Below are 15684 nucleotides of genomic sequence, written 5' to 3'. Positions count from 1 at the left end.
GATTTATATATAATCATTTGTAATTGTATATACATTGTTGTGATTAATTGTGGCTGGAACAATAATGTAGCTGTAAAAATAGTTGCCTGCTGAAATTGAAATGTATATACATCTTCATCATGACTAGATAGACACGGTGAGTTTGTCTTTACTATACACGTTAGATGTGATCCACCTCATAGTAACAATCCTGTCAGATCGTCCATCCTTTGAGTGAGAGTGTAACGTTACAGGTCGGCCGATCTGGTTTCGTGGTTAAAGTTAACCTTTTTGACATGTTTCCATGTTGTTGCTCAGCAATAGCATGGACGCGATGTTGTCTGGGGGTTTGGCAAAAGGAGAGTGGGACGGTGGGTGGTGCTCGGGGTGGTGACTAAAGGCGGTGACTGTGTAGTTCTGACGTCAACTTTTTACGGAAGTCACAACGGTTCATGAAAAATCTCAGCTACTTTATGCAGGCTGTGTGAATTTGACTCTGGACTGACTGTTTTGAAACTTATATGGTAGTTACATAGCACCTAGACCTCAGTTATCATGAAAAAAGCCAGAAAATTTCAGTTTTGACAATATGGGACCTTTAAGAACTTCAGCTCAGTCACCACTCCATTGACCACCATGACAAAACGCACCACCTCTCGCCTCACCTGGTCCCCCAAGGCCTTGCAGGCTTTCCAGGAGCTTAAGACCCGATTCACCTCAGCACCCATTCTCCATCATCCCGATCCAGGTCTTCCGTTCATTGTAGAAGTGGATACTTCAAACACAGGAATTTGGGGCAGTTCTCTCTCAATGTCATGGATCTCTAGCTAAAATGTTTCCCTGTGCCTTCTTTTATAGAAAACTGTCACTTTATGAACGAAACTATGATGTGGGCAATCGCAAACTGTTGGCCATGAAAGCAGCGCTGGAGGAATGGCGCCACTGGCTGGAGGGAGCAGAACACCCTTTCACCGTCCTAACAGATCACAAGAATTTAGAATACTTACGCTCAGCTAAATGACTAAATCCTGACAGGTAAGATGGGCTCTATTCTTCACTCGGTTGAATTTCACAGTCACATACAGACCCGGCTCCAAGAATGCCAAGGCCGACGAATGTACTCCACCACAAGTATGTCCACATGAACTCCACCTTTGTCCCCAAACCACTTAGAAACAAACTCATCCACCAAGTACATGCTACTCCCAGCTCCCGACACCCAGGCATTACAACTACTCTTCATCTCCTTAAAAATCGGTTCTGGTGGCTGTGACATTTGTCAACTGCACAGAATGTAACACATCCAAGACTTCCCGAAAACTACCAGCCGGTCTCCTTCAACCATTACCTATCCCTCAATGCCCCTGGTCTCATATCGCTGTCGACTTCATTACTGACCCTCCCAACTCCCAGGGCAATACCACCATACTTACAGTCATAGACCGATTCTCTAAATCCTGTCTTCTCATTCCTCTACCCAAACTCCCTACTGCCTTCGAAACAGCTGAAGTTCTATGCAACTATGTATTTCGGTTCTATGGTCTACCCGAGGACATTGGATCCGATAGGGGACCCCAATTCACTTCCCAAGTCTGGTCTGCATTCTTCAAACACCTCAACATAAATGTAAGTCTCACATCCGGATACCACCCACAGTCCAACGGTCAGACTGAACGCATGAACCAGGGCCCTCATTTATCAAGATAGAATGCATAGAAAGGTTCTATATTTTGTCCTACGAATGAAATTTAGAATGTAAGTACAAAAAAATCCATATTTATCAAACGTGCGCACGCGGTTCTTACGCACATCAGTAAGTAATCATTGTTGATAAATCCCACATGTTCTTAAGCACCATGCTTGTTCACGTTCATGGACATTTGCATTCAGAAACACCTCCAATGGAACATGTCTGTAGTGACAACACCTCCCTTTATTATCACATGAATGTATAAGTCCTCACCAAGGTCATGGCAAAGAATGCTGTACCAACTGAGAAGCCATTCTGTGCTCTCATTAAACAGATCAGCACACTCTTTGCGTGTTCTCTGCGCAGCACATGGTTTGCGTTTGCCAAATCTTCCAGCAAAGCGAGATCAGCCATGACCATATAGCTACATTTCAAATCGACTTCCCAACTGTCTTTTATAGCTTTTCACACTAATTGTGCAAATGTTTAGCTTGAAATATGAAATTATTAATTGAGCATTTGCAATTAAAGGACACAGGACGCTTTCTTTTTGTGATATCGCCATTCTACCACTAGATTCTCTGTATAAGCATGCTCAGAGTTGTGCTTATATTTACACACATTCCTATGTATAAGTACAAGTTGGTAGATCCCACACTTTGCATGAAACTGTTCTTACGCACTCATTACGAACACATCTGTGTGTACGCACTGTTGATATATGAGGGCCCAGGAACTCACGTTTCCTCAGTGCTTACTGCCAACAGAACCAATCGGACTGGAGCAAATACCTGCCACTGGTTTAACTCCCTTCAAGTGCGTTTTAGGCTACCAACCTCCCCTGTTCCCATGGTCTGGTGAACCGTCAGACCTTCCCTCAGTCACTGAATGGCTGCGGTGCAGCGAGGAGACTTGGAATTGAGCACACACCCACTAACAGTATGGGGTACGACCCCATACTCACGGAGGAGTTTCATAGGATGCATCTGGAAAAGCTGGCCTCTCGACCACATGGAAGACCCCCGTGTCGTTTGCCTCCTCACGTCAGGTCGCCTTCCTCGCACCACCAGAGGGAGCTTTCACCTGAATACTGACTTCTTAGATCCGGACTGCATTTCCCATAAGCCCTCATACCTGGGACTGATTGCACACACACCTGCATCTCATCACGCACACACGCATATAAGCACTGCACACACATACACTCATTGCGAAGTCTTGATTTGCTACGGTGGTCATTTCTGAGCGTTTACCTTGTGGATTATCTTTCTGTGTTTGATCTTGGATTTAGGGCTGCCGCGATAACCGCAATACCACACTATTGACGAGCAAACCGCAGAGGAATGCAAGAACCGCAGCAATATGTATGGCGATAATACCGCATCCCGCTTTATTGAGCCACTCAAAATTACCGCAAGGGAAATTCCCTCACCGCGACAGCCCTACTTGGACTGTTTCCTCATGTTTGATTCTCTGCTGCCTGCCCCAACCTATTGCCTGTTCTTTGGACTGTGATTGGAAGCTGCCTGCCCCAACCTTTTGCTGTCTCTTTACCCTGTATCATTCTGATCATACTGACATAAAGCTGCAGTTGGATCCTCACTCCGTTGACTCTTCATTACAATAATGAAGAAATTCTGTTTTTATTATTAATTAATTAACTGACCTGAGTTTCCCTAATCCTTAGATTAATCTTGAACCAGTAGCGAATCTTCTGATTTGTCACCTGCTTCACCAGAGTTGCTGGACTCTTCTGAAGTAGTGCAGTGACTTTTCCACCCAATAGACCAGTGATCCTCAAATCTGGCTCGCGAGATCCACTTTCCTGCAGAGTTTAGCTCTAACCCTAATCAAACACACCTGAGTTTGCTAATCAATGTCTTCCGGATCATTAGAAAATCACAGGTATAGTTGTTTGATTAGGGTTGGAGCTAAACCCTGCAGGAAAGTGGATCTCGCAAGCCAGATTTGAGGATCACTGCAATAGACTAAGGGTAGCCAGCTCCTGGGGGGCTACCATCCTGCAGGGTTTAGCTCCAACCCTAATCAAACACACCTGAACCATCTAGGTCTTCAGGATTACTTGAAAATGGTAGGCTAGTGTGTTAGAGCATGGTTGGAACTTAAAGTGTCATGAAACCCCCAGTTTCAGCACTGGTCTTGCACAACTTAGATCTGAAAAAGACTCCAGAAATGGGCGTGTAAAACTTTGAAAAAATGGGAGTGTAAAGGGTGGGAAGAGGGGAGAAAACCAATAAAACACAGACCTACAACACCCTCATTATACAGACGAATGAATATTAAAATATTTTTGAAACAAAAAGTATAAAGGCAGTTACTTTTTGTTTACTCTTTTTTTGGATTTTCGGTCTATATCATTGTTTGCTGTGTTTCACAATAATCCGTCGTGTCATCGCATTCACTATAAGATGTACCGCTGTATCAGTACCCTTATTTGCTTGTATTGAATTTGAAGAAGACATGATATGTGCGCATACACAGTGCTGATTCATGTTCAAAGAACGAGAGAATATGAAATATGTTCACATAAACTTGAAACACGCTTGCTCCAGTCCGGATATGAACTATGATCCGCGCAACGAGTGTTCTCATCACGCAGAGAGTGTTCTCATCGCCGGCGTTCCACGTAGAAACTGCTCTCTTATGCACGCTCCACGTGTTGTTACATATTAAATATTGTTACGGTAATGTTTACAGAGGTGAGCGGACAGCGCGGAAGCTCTTTCATGAGATTTGAATTCTCCGCTGTAATACAATCTCTTGCTTAATACAGCGCAGTGATTGGATCATAAGAGTTCTTTCTTATGAAATACTTAGAAAAGCTCGGAAAACTGATGACATAGATGTGTACTCTCCAGCCACGGCAACCAATCACCACTGCAAATTAACGCATATACATCACTTTTTGTGATGTTGGTTCAACTTTGCTTTTTGAACAAGAAGACTGAAATTGCTCCAAAAATTTAAAATAATAACCACTTTTTCTTTAATAATAGACATAATGAGTGCTGTTGTTGTTTTCACTGTGCAACCTGTTCATATATCTTAACATCTCAAAAAATGTGTTTTAGGGATTCATGAAACTTTAAGTCTGCAGGAAGATCTGCTATAGACCCTATGACTGTGCCGGATGATGCAGCAAAAATGGCTGCCCACTGCTCTGGGTGTGCGTTCACTACCATGTGTGTGCACTTGGATGGGTTAAATGCAGAGCACAAATTTGGAGTAAAGCGCACCATACTTGGCCACACGTCACATTCACTTCACGTTACATTTGAACTTCTTCAGAGTGCAACAATCTTCACCAAACTGGGTCTCTACAACACCTTATGCCTTCACAAGACTTCCTTCAACACCCCTACTGGCCATTATGAATATCAAGTAATGCCATAACCCTACTCTGTCCAACAGGTCCAACCTTTCCTAGGTTTTGCCAATTTTTTCAAACAGTTCATTAGTAACTAACACCATTGCAGAACCCCTTACTGATCTAACTACGAAGACTAGGCAGTTTCTATGACTAAGGAGACAGAGAAGGCTGACTGGGCATTAAAACAGCTAAAGCAGCAATAGTTACACACCCATACTGACCTTCCCGGATCATTAGTTACCCTTTATAGTGGATGTAGATGCCTCAAACTTAGGGTGTGGAGCTGTTTAGTCTCTTCTCAAAGTTGGCATTTGAAGAATGAAGACACTGGCTGGAGAAGTTGCCTCACTAAGCTCCCCACTGCCAGCCAGCCAGTTGAAGTCATAGTTAACGTCCCTATTTTGAAATGCTTTCAGATGTTTTATTGAAGAATCCATCAGCCTGTCATCTAGTTTTCACCCTCAATCTAATGGTTAAACAGAGAGGGTTAACCAGTAGAAGACCCTTAGATGCTTGGTCTGTAACAACCATATTTCTTGGAGCTCATGTCTGATTTGGGTACAGTTCACTCACAACACCTAGTTTTCTTCCTCTGTAGATATTTCCCCCTTTGAATGCCTGTTTGTGTTCCCCCATTTTCTGGAGCTGGAGTCTGAGGTCCTTGTACCATCTGCAACACAACTGGTCCAGAGATGCCAACTTGCCTGATGGAGTGCAAGCCCTACTGTATATCGATACCCTTAACAGGAATAGGCTAATCAGGACACAGTCCTATGCCACTACTCTGTCCAGGTCAGAGGGTTTGGTTCAACAAGGGATCTCCTACTTCCTGTTGAGTCTCAGAAACTGGCCTCTCATTTCATTGGTCCATTCAAGATCTTCTGAAAGATTAACCCTGTTTCTTACTGACTCCTGCTGCCCAGATCAATGCGCATTCCTCCCATCTCTCACATCATGTCTCTTATCCCTCTATCTCCAATCCCTACCCCATGTGCTAGACATCATCGGCAGTCAACCAACATACACTGTTCATTGGCTGCTGGACTTCCGACTGCTCTATGGAAAAGCCAAGTATCTCTTTCATTGCTGCTACCCAAACTGTGGTTCAAAGAATGTCAGGAGCCATTCCTAGCATAGGGGCTGCTGTAAGACTTCTGCCTGAACTGACCTTTCCGGCCACAAGAAAGCATTTTGATCTTGGGGTTTTCTAATTTAGTTGCCAATCAAATTGTTTTCACTTGTGTTTTTCTCTATTTATGTTTAGCCTAGCCAATACGCTGGTGTTCAGTCTTGATCCTTCCCTGTTTGTTAGCCAGCTTCTGTGAAAATTTTGTACTCTTTGTTCAATCTTTAAGCCTTTTGTGTATCATTTGATTGAATACCACAGTAAAGGCATTCAAGATATGTTGAGTTCATACTTCATCTGTCTCTTAGTACTCCTCTTCCCAGTAGGTCAGCGGTTGAGCACCACCCTGTCTGGAAGATTAGGGTTTGATTCCCACCTACAGCACTTGTCACAAAAACTCGTTCCATACCACTTTTCTTTCATTAGCTTGCTTGTCAAAAACATCAAAGACATTTCACTCATCTCAGCCTAGTAAACCATTTTAGACACACATTTTGCAGAGATTACCGCACCATTATTTACCAAAATTTAAAAATACATTTTTGATACCTGTTTATTTTTGTGGTATACTCTACTAAAAAAAACCTCTCCCCTAAACAACATGCAATAACAAAATGATCTGTGGTTTGTTGCTGTACATGTATTTCAGGTGGTCTCTTCCTGTCTAAGCAGGCAGAATTGGCCAGAATAAGCTGCAATGAGGACCACACTTTATATTGTCTAGATCTGATAGGACTCATGATTTTTCTATACACTATTTTTTTTTTGTGATTCCTGGTCTGAAATAACAGGCCTCTTACCATAACAGAAGTCACAGCTGGAAGGACAGTGTTTCTGCATGAGTATCCTCTTGCTGTCACAATAACCCTTCCTTGCCCAAGCAGGACAGATAAATAATCGATCCAAACATCCTGCAGTGGTATGGACAGGAAAAGAGGAAATAAGAAGGTGTCAGGTGTCAATTGTAAAAATGCAACAGCATTGCACAAGTAATCCAGTTTGTATAGTTATTTTTTATGTTTTTTTTGTGCTTATGAGTAAAATACCATAGAGTCGATGTAATCCCCAAACCTCATCTTGAGTGATGAGTTTGCGGCCTGTCAATGTGGCGTTGAGGTGCATTAAAGCCTTGCGATTCTGGGAATGCATCAAACCCAGTACATGACCAATCTCATGAGCAGCCACGTGAACTAGATCTGTCAGCCACACTCCTGAATACAATGACAATCACAGACACAAACACGTACAGGTCAAATCTGCTTCCTCTTTTTTAACCCCTAAAAATAGAGCTGCAGAAATCATGATTCTGAATACCTGAACATGCAGTTTACTAGAGGTTCTAATAAAATGTTAAGTGCTGCAGTCTTTTTTAAAAAAATAAAAAATGTAACTAATTTTAAGGATTTTTTTTATTGTTTGAATGAGTGATTCAATGACTCACTCATAAAGACCACTTGTTTCAGTACTGGTTGAATCAGCATTTTTGAATGAAATCTCTTGAATGAATGATTCAATGACAATTACATTTGTGCAACTTTACAGATCTTCTTTATGCACCAAGAGCTTGTAACACTCCAAAGAGAAAGGAAACATTTAAATCGCATCATATGACCCCTTTAATGCTTCTTAAAGGGGTGGTTGATTGTGATTTCACTTTTTTAACGTTAGTGTGTAATGTTGCTATTTGAGCATAAACCATATCTGTTAAGTTACAACGCTGAAAGTTCAATGTAAACGGAGATGTCGTCTTTTAAAATTATGGCAGTTTAATGCCTACAAAAATGGATTCACAAGTTTCAAAATCAATGTTCTAATCCTGTTCCTCGCGTCCCCCTGCTCTGCACACGCTCTGCATCTCTCTCTCTCACCTGATCATCAGCTCCAGTAAACTGTTCTAATTATACAAGTGTATGGAAAGACAGATTATTTTCACATAGCTATGAGAAGCATTAAACATGGACACGCACGCGGTTGCTGTACTGTATTAAAGCTTTAATCAGGATAAAACCGTATATTAAAAGCTAACATAAGCAGTAGCATTTACACATAACAGCGTATCTAAAAGTATGGGACAACAACAAACAAAAAAACATACCATTAAGAACCGTGCTTGCACAGGTTCTGCACGATCCTCTTCACTAATATCCTCTGAGTCTCAATTGGACTCAAATTGATAAGCAATATTGATGACGCCATTGTTTACAACACAACCTGAGCACATTCTGAGCTGAGAGGCGTGACCTTTAGATGCACATTAGCGGTTTAGCGAATCACAACACACTGGGCCAGCTGACCAATCTGAGCCCATCGCGTATTTCTGAGGGAGGGGCTTCATAAAACCAGGAAATCATCAGAGTGTTCAAAGGAGAAGGGACAAAGCGGTGTAGAATAAAAGTAAATTATGTGAAAAAAGAATGCGTTTTTTTTAAACGAAGCATTAACACATGTTAAGACTGCACCCCATAAACACAATCAAGCCTAGAAAAAAACAGTCAACCACCCCTTTAAAGGCTCTTGTTTACAGTCGGAACTAATAATAACTAGGGGTTTTGATATGTTCTATCTGGTCTATTTTTGGGTGTCTGTATATTTATTTTGGTGTAATGAACATTTCTTAAAATTGTGACACCCAGGAAGCTTTCTGGACAATTTCTACAGCATGGTAGTAAGGCAAGTAAACAATCAGATTCCAGTTTTCTCAATTTTCACGCACACGTGCCTTTATTCCAGCTGAAGCGCATGTTTCCCAGAATCCAGTACTCATCATCATCAAAGTGGATCTCTCCGGTCTGAGGAAAGAAGGCGTGGGCCAGTTCTCCAGTGATGCCGTCGAAACAGTGGTGCAGGTAGGACTGCAGACAGTCTGTGTGGTTTCCAGAGTAGAAGCCTGACGAAAGTCAACCAACCAATATGATTCTTGAATGGTACATCCTCTCCTATACGCATTATACCAAAGACGATATGTGACCCCAGACCACAAAACCAGTCTTAAGTCGCTGGGATATATCTGTAGCAATAGCCAAAAATACATTGTATGGGTCAAAATGATCGATTTTTCTTTTATGCCAAAAATCATTAGGATATTAAGTAAAGATCATGTTCCATGAAGATATTTTGTAAATTTCCTACTGTAGATATATAAAAACCTAATTTCTGATTAGTAATATGCATTGCTAAGAACTTCATTTGAACAACTTTAAAGATGATTTTCTCAATATTTTGATTCCAGATTTTCAAATAGTTGTATCTCAGCCAAATATTGTCCTATCCTAACAAACCATACATCAATGGAAAGCTCATTTATTCCGCTTTCAAATGATGTATACATCTCAATTTCAAAAAATTGACTCTAATGACTGGTTTTGTGATCCAGGGTCACATATATATATATATAACAAAATTATGCCTCCATATCTATAATACAACTCAGAATCAGTCCCATTTAACTTAATTTAACTGACTCAAACACAACTTCCAGCAAGTACAAACCGTTCACCACCAGTCACTGGGGTGGATCTTCTGAACGTGGCAGTGATCAATGAGAATCATGTCAATCTGAGGAACCGACAATCTAGAGGTGCATTTCCCGAAACAATAACATAACTCGCTGCATAACTAACCACAGTATGATACATTGTTGAGAAACTAACTAGCAATTCTGGACCATTTCCTGAAAATGCAGGAACTTTGTCACATATTTGTCATTTGAACCACCTTGGTCGTTAATGATGTCAAGCAGGTGGTGGAGTGATAACTTCAGTTAATCAAATAAATGGAAGAATCTTGTTTTTGTTCTCTGCTATTTTGCTGGTACACACATGCGCACTCTTCAAAAACAGTGCTTTAATTCTCTTAAGAAACGAAAAGATGTAGAATGAAATTGTATATGTATGGAATGAAAGATATAAATTGAACTACATGTTAGCTTGCTTATTTTGCTCAAGTGCATGATCTCCACATGTCATAGTAACAACAAAGTGTACTTCTAACCACAGGTTGAGAGATGTAGTTCCAACCATACAAATTTGCGATGGTGTTTGCGAATGTTTGCTAAAACTTTAGATTTGGGAAACACCAAATCCTTGAACTATGTCATTGATGGAAGTTGTGACCATAGTTGGCAAATTATGCCAAAAAACCTTTTTCTCAGAAACACAAAACCACCAACTTACCTCATTCTGTGTTACTTTTTCACTTCAAATTCCTCTGTACTGCAACAAACAAACAAACAAAAATGTATTTGATGTACCGATTTTGATTTCGGCCTCTTGATCAGATGGGACCTCACGAAAACTGAAGGGTGAGACATCGCTCCACATAGAGAAGGCCTTGGCTATGCCTCTCCTAAAAACCTTTTTCTCAGAAACACAAAACCACCAACTTACCTCATTCTGTGTTACTTTTTCACTTCAAATTCCTCTGTACTGCAACAAACAAACAAACAAAAATGTATTTGATGTACCGATTTTGATTTCGGCCTCTTGATCAGATGGGACCTCACGAAAACTGAAGGGTGAGACATCGCTCCACATAGAGAAGGCCTTGGCTATGCCTCTCCTTGTGTCACTGGCATTCAAAAGATTCCGTGGAAATGACAGCAGTCTGCATGAACACACAAAGCACCCAATAAAATGTGGACAAGTAAACAAAAAAAAGTACATGATAAATGATTCTGCCATCATCTACTCATGATGTTCCAAACTTGTATGACTTACTTCCTGCCATGAAACACACAAGAATTTCTAAAATAAGTTTTATACCAGATCAAACTTTGACAGACCAGGATATGCAAGACCCCAATGAAATATTAATGGCATAAATATACTGTATGACCAGAGGGAAACAAATTCTGTGCTCATTGTCCTTTGGATACACGCTTTTGAAATCCTAGAGCTTCCAAACATACGTGTAAACATGGAAAAAATGTAAATAGGTTATGAAATTTCAACAAAGCTGAAGCTGTGCAGGACTTTCAAACAGAGGGCTGTGATATTGTACAAATGCAAAAAAAATATAAAAGGATTCTTACTTGTAAGTCAGCTTGAATTTGTCCCACTTCAGTTTCTCTGGAGTGAGCGTGTAGCGTTTGTTTCTGGAAAGGTGAAGCACATGGGAGCGGGCGTCTTTATGAATTCCAATGATTAAAACACCAGACATGAGAGCTTCTTCCTTGGACAAAAAAATCTCAGATTAGATTAGATTGATCTGTGAGCAGGATTTTCCATGAAGGTCTGTGCCACGCTTGCTCCTACAAGAGCGATAAGTCCACTTGTGAGGTGCTTTAAAGTGTGATTTGCTCTAATAAATGGCTTGTTGAGCCAGGAACACATCTTGTATTGATTAGTCAGGAGTGAAAAGAGCGCAGACTGACAGGAAAGTTCAGTTCAGTTATTAAGTCAGATTTGTTGGGCTGCTCTTCTCATCTTTCAGCCAGACTGCTCCACTGTCTGATGGAAGACAATTATTTCATGCTCTTTACAGAACAGTGCATGCAAAGCACTGCAGTACATTTACATTCAATTACAGTAGCACATTAATTCACTAAGGAACTATTTTGTACAAGTGGTAAATATTACAAATTCTTAGTCTAAAACTCCAAACCGTTCACCCTTATTACACATTCAAAACCTGCTGTTGTGTTTTCACATTTCTTTTCGTACTCATTTCAAAATACAAGATAATTGTCATATATAATAGGAACATTTGGTTTAATCACCAAAACACAACAGCATGACCTCAGTGAAGTAGTTTTATCTATTTAAAAAGTTCAAATCAGATGCTGTCAGACTGTGAGCGCCGTGGCTCTTGCTGATAGTGATGATAAGGTAGAAGAGTTGAATCACAGCGTTACTATAGTAAATCAAAGAAGATTCTCGACTCCAGCGACTTAAGAGATTTACACATCATGCTCTTATAATACTACACTTGAAACACATACACACAAAAAAAAATATTATCTGATGTGTAAATAAACTTTCAGATTCAGATTTGCTCTAACCACACATAACTTTTTTTTTCTGGGAGTTTTTATCTGTGACTTTTTTTGTGAAAGAATATGACCTCTGCAGTATTACGGAGTTGAAAACTACATTTTTGGTCAGAGTGTGCAACCACAGCCCACCCATTCACAGCAAACATATGCTATCAACTTACATGAGTGGTCATTCTAGAAAATCAACAGCAAATAAACATTAATATAACTTTAAAGAGCCCATGACATTGTTTCCATGACATTGTTGACGTGATTCACAGGAAGCTTTGGTGGGACATATCAAATGATCTTTTTTTTAAACCATGGATGAAAGCACTTTCATGAATAAATTTCATTCTCAACAATAAATTCCAGCCACTTTCTTTGCAAACGGCTGTTATAAAAAATAAAGTACAAGTGCTAACTTAACTAAAGACTGTTTCTACTGCTAGTTGGTGACAGGTAGTAATTAGGGCTGTGCGATTTGGGGGAAAATATAAAATTGCGATTTTTTTGACAGATATTGCGATTGCGATTTGATTTGCGATTTTAAGTCGTTAGTCAAGCTTCAGCTCAATATTGCCAATAATGTGCAGCACAGTATGGGTATCATTACCCTGCTGAGAAAAAACAACAGAAACTATCACAGAAATTCTTATAGTTTCCATTAAACCATTACTAAAGTTAGACTGCAACTCAAGGCTGGCAGTCATGCATATGCTCTGGAACAGAGTAATATCGCGTCCATATCGCAGGCTTTGCGATTAGGAAATAGCAACGTCTAAATCGCGATTTCGATTCGATTTCGATTAATCGCACAGCCCCAGTAGTAATTACGCTGTAATTTAGTGGAAGGAGTCAAATTAATCCTAGAGAGGATGTATTAGAAAAAAATGATGCACGCAAGATCAAGATTGTTGGTAGGTTTAGCAGCAAATGAGACTGTAAGTGTGTGTCCACTAAAGGCCTGTCAACTATATGAAGGTCTCAAAGCTAACAGCCACAAAAAGCCAGTTTTGATTTCATAAGAATGTGCACTGTAATGAATTGGCAGGAAGATGTAAGTCTATGTGGGGAAAAAAGGGGGAAAAAATTAAAACATGTCTTTTACTAGCCATAAAATTTGCCTCATTTCATATTGTAATCCCAGAAGGTATTTGGCCTGAATTTGAACTCAGACGTTGATGTTGAGAGCACTCTCTGGGTTTCATAAAGCTGTCCAAATTTTTTCACTTCGCTGGTAATCTGACCTTAGTGTCTGAAACAGACACATTAAGCAGACATTCACAGACACATACACAAACACAGCAGAGAGCCAAGGAGTCTCTGGGTTAGAAATCGACAGTGTTTGCATAAAGCTTGGCTCCTTTTTGCTTCACACAGAGCGTACAGTCTTCCAACCCTGCATGGACTGCATGGACTAACATGGAAGATTTTCTATACGTGCTGTAAAGTCCTTTGCTGACTGTTATCTCAATCTTCTGGAAAAGAGTCAAGTGTCGATAGAGCGCCCAAGTCTGAGTGTTTTAAAAGGTAAAAAGCTAGCAGACGCCACTTGCAAACGCTGATAGACGTAGTAAAGTTAAGATAGTTATAACTAGAGGAGATGGAGACTATTTTGGTCCGACAGGGCAGAGGGGACATTCCTGAACTGATTCACTTTCAGACCAGACTCTAAGGCCTGCCTTTATATCACATGCATTTACAAGCAGACGTGGTTTTTTAAGCTGCACTCTTGGCAAGCAAGACTTCCATTCTTTTCCAGTGGAAAATAATTGAAAATGGAAAAACTTATTTTAGGTCCAAGATACATTGACGGAGTGGAACTCACAAATGACAGTGTTTTGGTGCGATCAGCTTGCTGCCTAGTTTAATCATACAATATGTGTTCAGCTACCCTCGACCTCGTGATGTAAAGAGTTTGAGACTTGAGTAAGGTCTCTTTGCGGGTTGGTGCAACTACACGCCAAAGCAGACGCTCGCAGGACTGTCTAAAGATTTATTCAGAGATCCCCAGAACCCCATGAACCAAGAAGAAACACAATGGGACATGAGTGCATTTCAAGAAACATATGAAGTTAATACATGGGTGACTTATCCAGAATACATGAGTATTACTGCTCCGTACTATTGTAATAATAATACAAGCCTTCATAAACTGTAGTCTTCAAGAGCGACAAGTGCAAATTCTTAGAATGCCATTTTAAAGGCATCACTAAATATATGAAATACGTTTTTTTTAGCAGGACATGATTTGGAGCCACATTATTTGCCCAACTCTGAGGTTTGGTGTTGGTTGCCAATGTCAATGTCAACTGGAATTCATGTGGCTTTCTGCAGCTGGCACGTGGAGCCTCCCAGGACTGTTTGCTGTGTGCATTCCAGTCACTCGCAGTTGAGAGAAAAGAAGGTCCCAAGCAGCCACAGGATCATAGATAAGCCAGCAGGTGCATTTCCACAGAGCTCTGCTCTACTGTTAAACCTTCAGTCCAACTGGAATATGTATGATCGCAAGAATCTGCTAATTTCCTCATTTAGCATTTCAACTTCTCTGTTCGACTGGCAGTAACACCTTGAAGTAAGGCAAAGATTGGCATTTAAAGTCTAGTACACTGGAAACTTAATGGTTTGTGGAGAATAATGCTATAGAGAATCGGTCTGTGGTGGCAAAGAGAGCAGAGACTTGTTTTGGTCTGCAATGAAATCCACAGAAATGTTTGACTACTGACCAACATTTTTCATATAACCTATTTGGTCTCTAATGATCAGTGTTGGGGGTAACGCATTACAAGTAACACAAGTTACATAATCAGATTACTTTTTTAAAGTAACAAGTAAAGTAACGCATTGCTTTTAGATTTACAGCAAAATATCAGAGTTACTTTTTCAAATAAGTAATGCCAGTTACTTTGTTTTCCCATTTATTCACTGACAGCTCTCCTGTCTCTGTGCTGAGAGAAATTGGGAGTAAGAGGCACTTCCTTCAGCCTAAGGTTTATTCATTTCACTTTTGGTGTGAAAGGGTCTTTAGAGTTGCCAGTACTTTAGAGTACTTTTGTTTTTTTTGTTTTTAAAACATAAAAAAGCAAGCCCAGCCCAGGAGACAAAAAGTAACGCAAAAGTAACGTAGTGCATTACTTGCTATAAAAAGTAACTAAAGCCCTATTCGCACGGGATTAGTATTACCTGGTGACCTCCAGTCATTTGTAATAATTGCGGAGGTTGTCTGTGATCTTAATCCCGTGCGAATCGGCCATGTCTGTAATTTGTAAAGTAAAAGTCCCCCCGCAAATGACCTACCATATTTCTCCGAACACCGAGGTCCTGTGATAATATTAGTCCCGTGCGAATCGGCATCTCTGTGATTCGGCCAGCATTTGGCGGGTCGCATATCATTTTTCAAGGTTTTTGTTTGCTGTGCGCCTTTTTATCCATCTTCCGTGAAGAATGGAGCTGCGTTGGAGTGTTTGATAGTAGATTTTTGAGGTTAATGTGTTACAAATAAATCAAGCATAAAGCTTGAGATA

General features: G+C 40.4%; 1 protein-coding gene across 3 annotated transcripts in view; it reads right to left on the bottom strand.

Moving 5' to 3' along the window:
- LOC107683474 (matrix metalloproteinase-23-like) overlaps window positions 1-15684 on the bottom strand; it is a 26818-nt gene that overhangs the window by 6921 nt on the left and 4213 nt on the right. The window contains exons 2-6 of one of the 3 annotated variants that reach the window (XM_016479531.1): window positions 11216-11355; window positions 10649-10788; window positions 8906-9073; window positions 7233-7397; window positions 6987-7097 (exon numbers count right to left, since the gene is read on the bottom strand). In XM_016479531.1, coding sequence (XP_016335017.1) covers window positions 6987-7097; window positions 7233-7397; window positions 8906-9073; window positions 10649-10788; window positions 11216-11355 — 724 coding nt within the window. The remainder of the gene's footprint in view (window positions 1-6986; window positions 7098-7232; window positions 7398-8905; window positions 9074-10648; window positions 10789-11215; window positions 11356-15684) is intronic. The other 2 variants (XM_016479533.1, XM_016479532.1) reach the window with 2 other exon arrangements.

This window comes from Sinocyclocheilus anshuiensis, unplaced genomic scaffold (assembly GCF_001515605.1).
Source record: "Sinocyclocheilus anshuiensis isolate Anshui unplaced genomic scaffold, SAMN03320099.WGS_v1.1 scaffold2447, whole genome shotgun sequence".
In the NCBI taxonomy this organism is placed as follows: Eukaryota; Metazoa; Chordata; class Actinopteri; order Cypriniformes; family Cyprinidae; genus Sinocyclocheilus; species Sinocyclocheilus anshuiensis.
This window is presented reverse-complemented; position numbering and strand designations above follow the sequence as displayed.